Raw genomic sequence first — 1,357 nt, 5'->3', positions numbered from 1 at the left:
CTCACATTTAAGTCAAGTGTAGTAGAGATAATTGTAGTGACCAATCCTTTTGTCATTAGTTACAGTGATGGTCAGTGAGGTCAGTGAGGTCCTTCATGTGGGAAAAAAAGCTAAGGTGAAATCAGTTGTCCTGGGCCAAGCTGTGGTCGACCTGTTCCCCCTCCTGCAAGGTACAGCTTTTCCTCTAATTTTTTAAAGATTCTTGTGTTTAGGCAGAAGAGAGGATCCATTCTAAGGTTAAAGGAAAACTGTTAACTGTTCTTGAGAAATGAGGACTTTCACTGCCAGAATGATTCTCTGTTGTCCCACAGGTCAGCGCGACATTTCATGCACAATCCCAGTAAACCCAGTGATCAGTCCTGGGATCACAGAATCTCAGCTGTGGTCCAACCAAAAGGTTAGTTGCTGACTCACTGATAAAAAATATTAATGGTGGAGGCAGAGATTGAGGTTCTGTTTGAAGCTTAATCAGTTGCGGAAGAATAGACTTTGTTGTGTCGATGCAGCGTTTCCATTTGTTATATCAAGAGATCATTAAACAGGCATCATGTCAGACAAAATTTATTTATGTACCACATATCCTGAAGCATTAAGACCTACATTCTTAGCAAAATAAATGATTGGAATTTTCTTTTGAATTTAACACCTTAAGGCCTGGACAGTGAAATAATTCTCAGAAAATTCTAGTTTTTTCAAATTAGTTTTAATTGCAGTTTCTGACAAATGAAAAACATAATGAACGCTATCATTATGTTTTTAATTTGTCAGAAACTGCAATTGCGTTTGCAAGTGCGTCAAATGTGCAAGCATTTGACGCACTAATCACTGTGTCAAATATGATGCGCTTGGTTTTAAAAGGTCAAATAGTACAGTTGGAAATTTAATTCACAGTATTTGTCTTAAGGGGTTTGATAAATAACAATGTTTTAAAGCAACTTCCAATCTTAGAAAACAAATGAAATGTTTATTTAACCTTTTAAGCATGGCTGTGAAAAAGTGGCAAAAAAATCCAGTTTAGTATTAATTTGCTGCATCTTTTATTTTCATCTAGCCATCCCTGGATGTTTGTGTCAGCGTGTTGGAGCCTCTGCTGTCTGAAGCTGAACTCTCAGCCTGCACCTTCATGAAGGTAACAGTAGAATCAGCGTATTCTGTGCCGGAGTCATGGACGCTGCCGTCGGACTTAGCTCCCAGCCCCTTTACATACACCGCTGCCCTGGAGGTTCCTCTAACTGCAGATGTGAGTTTTATGATTTTGTCCTAATATGTTTTGTTACAGCAGGAGTCTGCAACCTTTGACTTTGGGGCCACAAGACTTTACAAAGTTGTTCTTTGGATAACAAAAAAATCATAAAGA

At 38.6% G+C, this 1,357-nt stretch overlaps 1 protein-coding gene across 1 annotated transcript in view; it reads left to right on the top strand.

Annotated features, from left to right (window-relative positions):
- The window catches only part of cfap70 (cilia and flagella associated protein 70), a 20,067-nt gene that overhangs the window by 5,218 nt on the left and 13,492 nt on the right, over window positions 1-1,357 (top strand). Inside the window, exons 3-5 of the mRNA XM_015391255.1 lie at window positions 60-170; window positions 312-397; window positions 1,052-1,244. Coding sequence (XP_015246741.1) covers window positions 60-170; window positions 312-397; window positions 1,052-1,244 — 390 coding nt within the window. The remainder of the gene's footprint in view (window positions 1-59; window positions 171-311; window positions 398-1,051; window positions 1,245-1,357) is intronic.

The sequence above is a fragment of the Cyprinodon variegatus genome, unplaced genomic scaffold, assembly GCF_000732505.1.
Source record: "Cyprinodon variegatus isolate N-32 unplaced genomic scaffold, C_variegatus-1.0 Scaffold22, whole genome shotgun sequence".
NCBI classification, from domain to species: domain Eukaryota; kingdom Metazoa; phylum Chordata; class Actinopteri; order Cyprinodontiformes; family Cyprinodontidae; genus Cyprinodon; species Cyprinodon variegatus.
The sequence above is the reverse complement of the archived record's forward strand: the minus strand, read 5'-3'. Positions and strand labels throughout refer to the sequence as shown.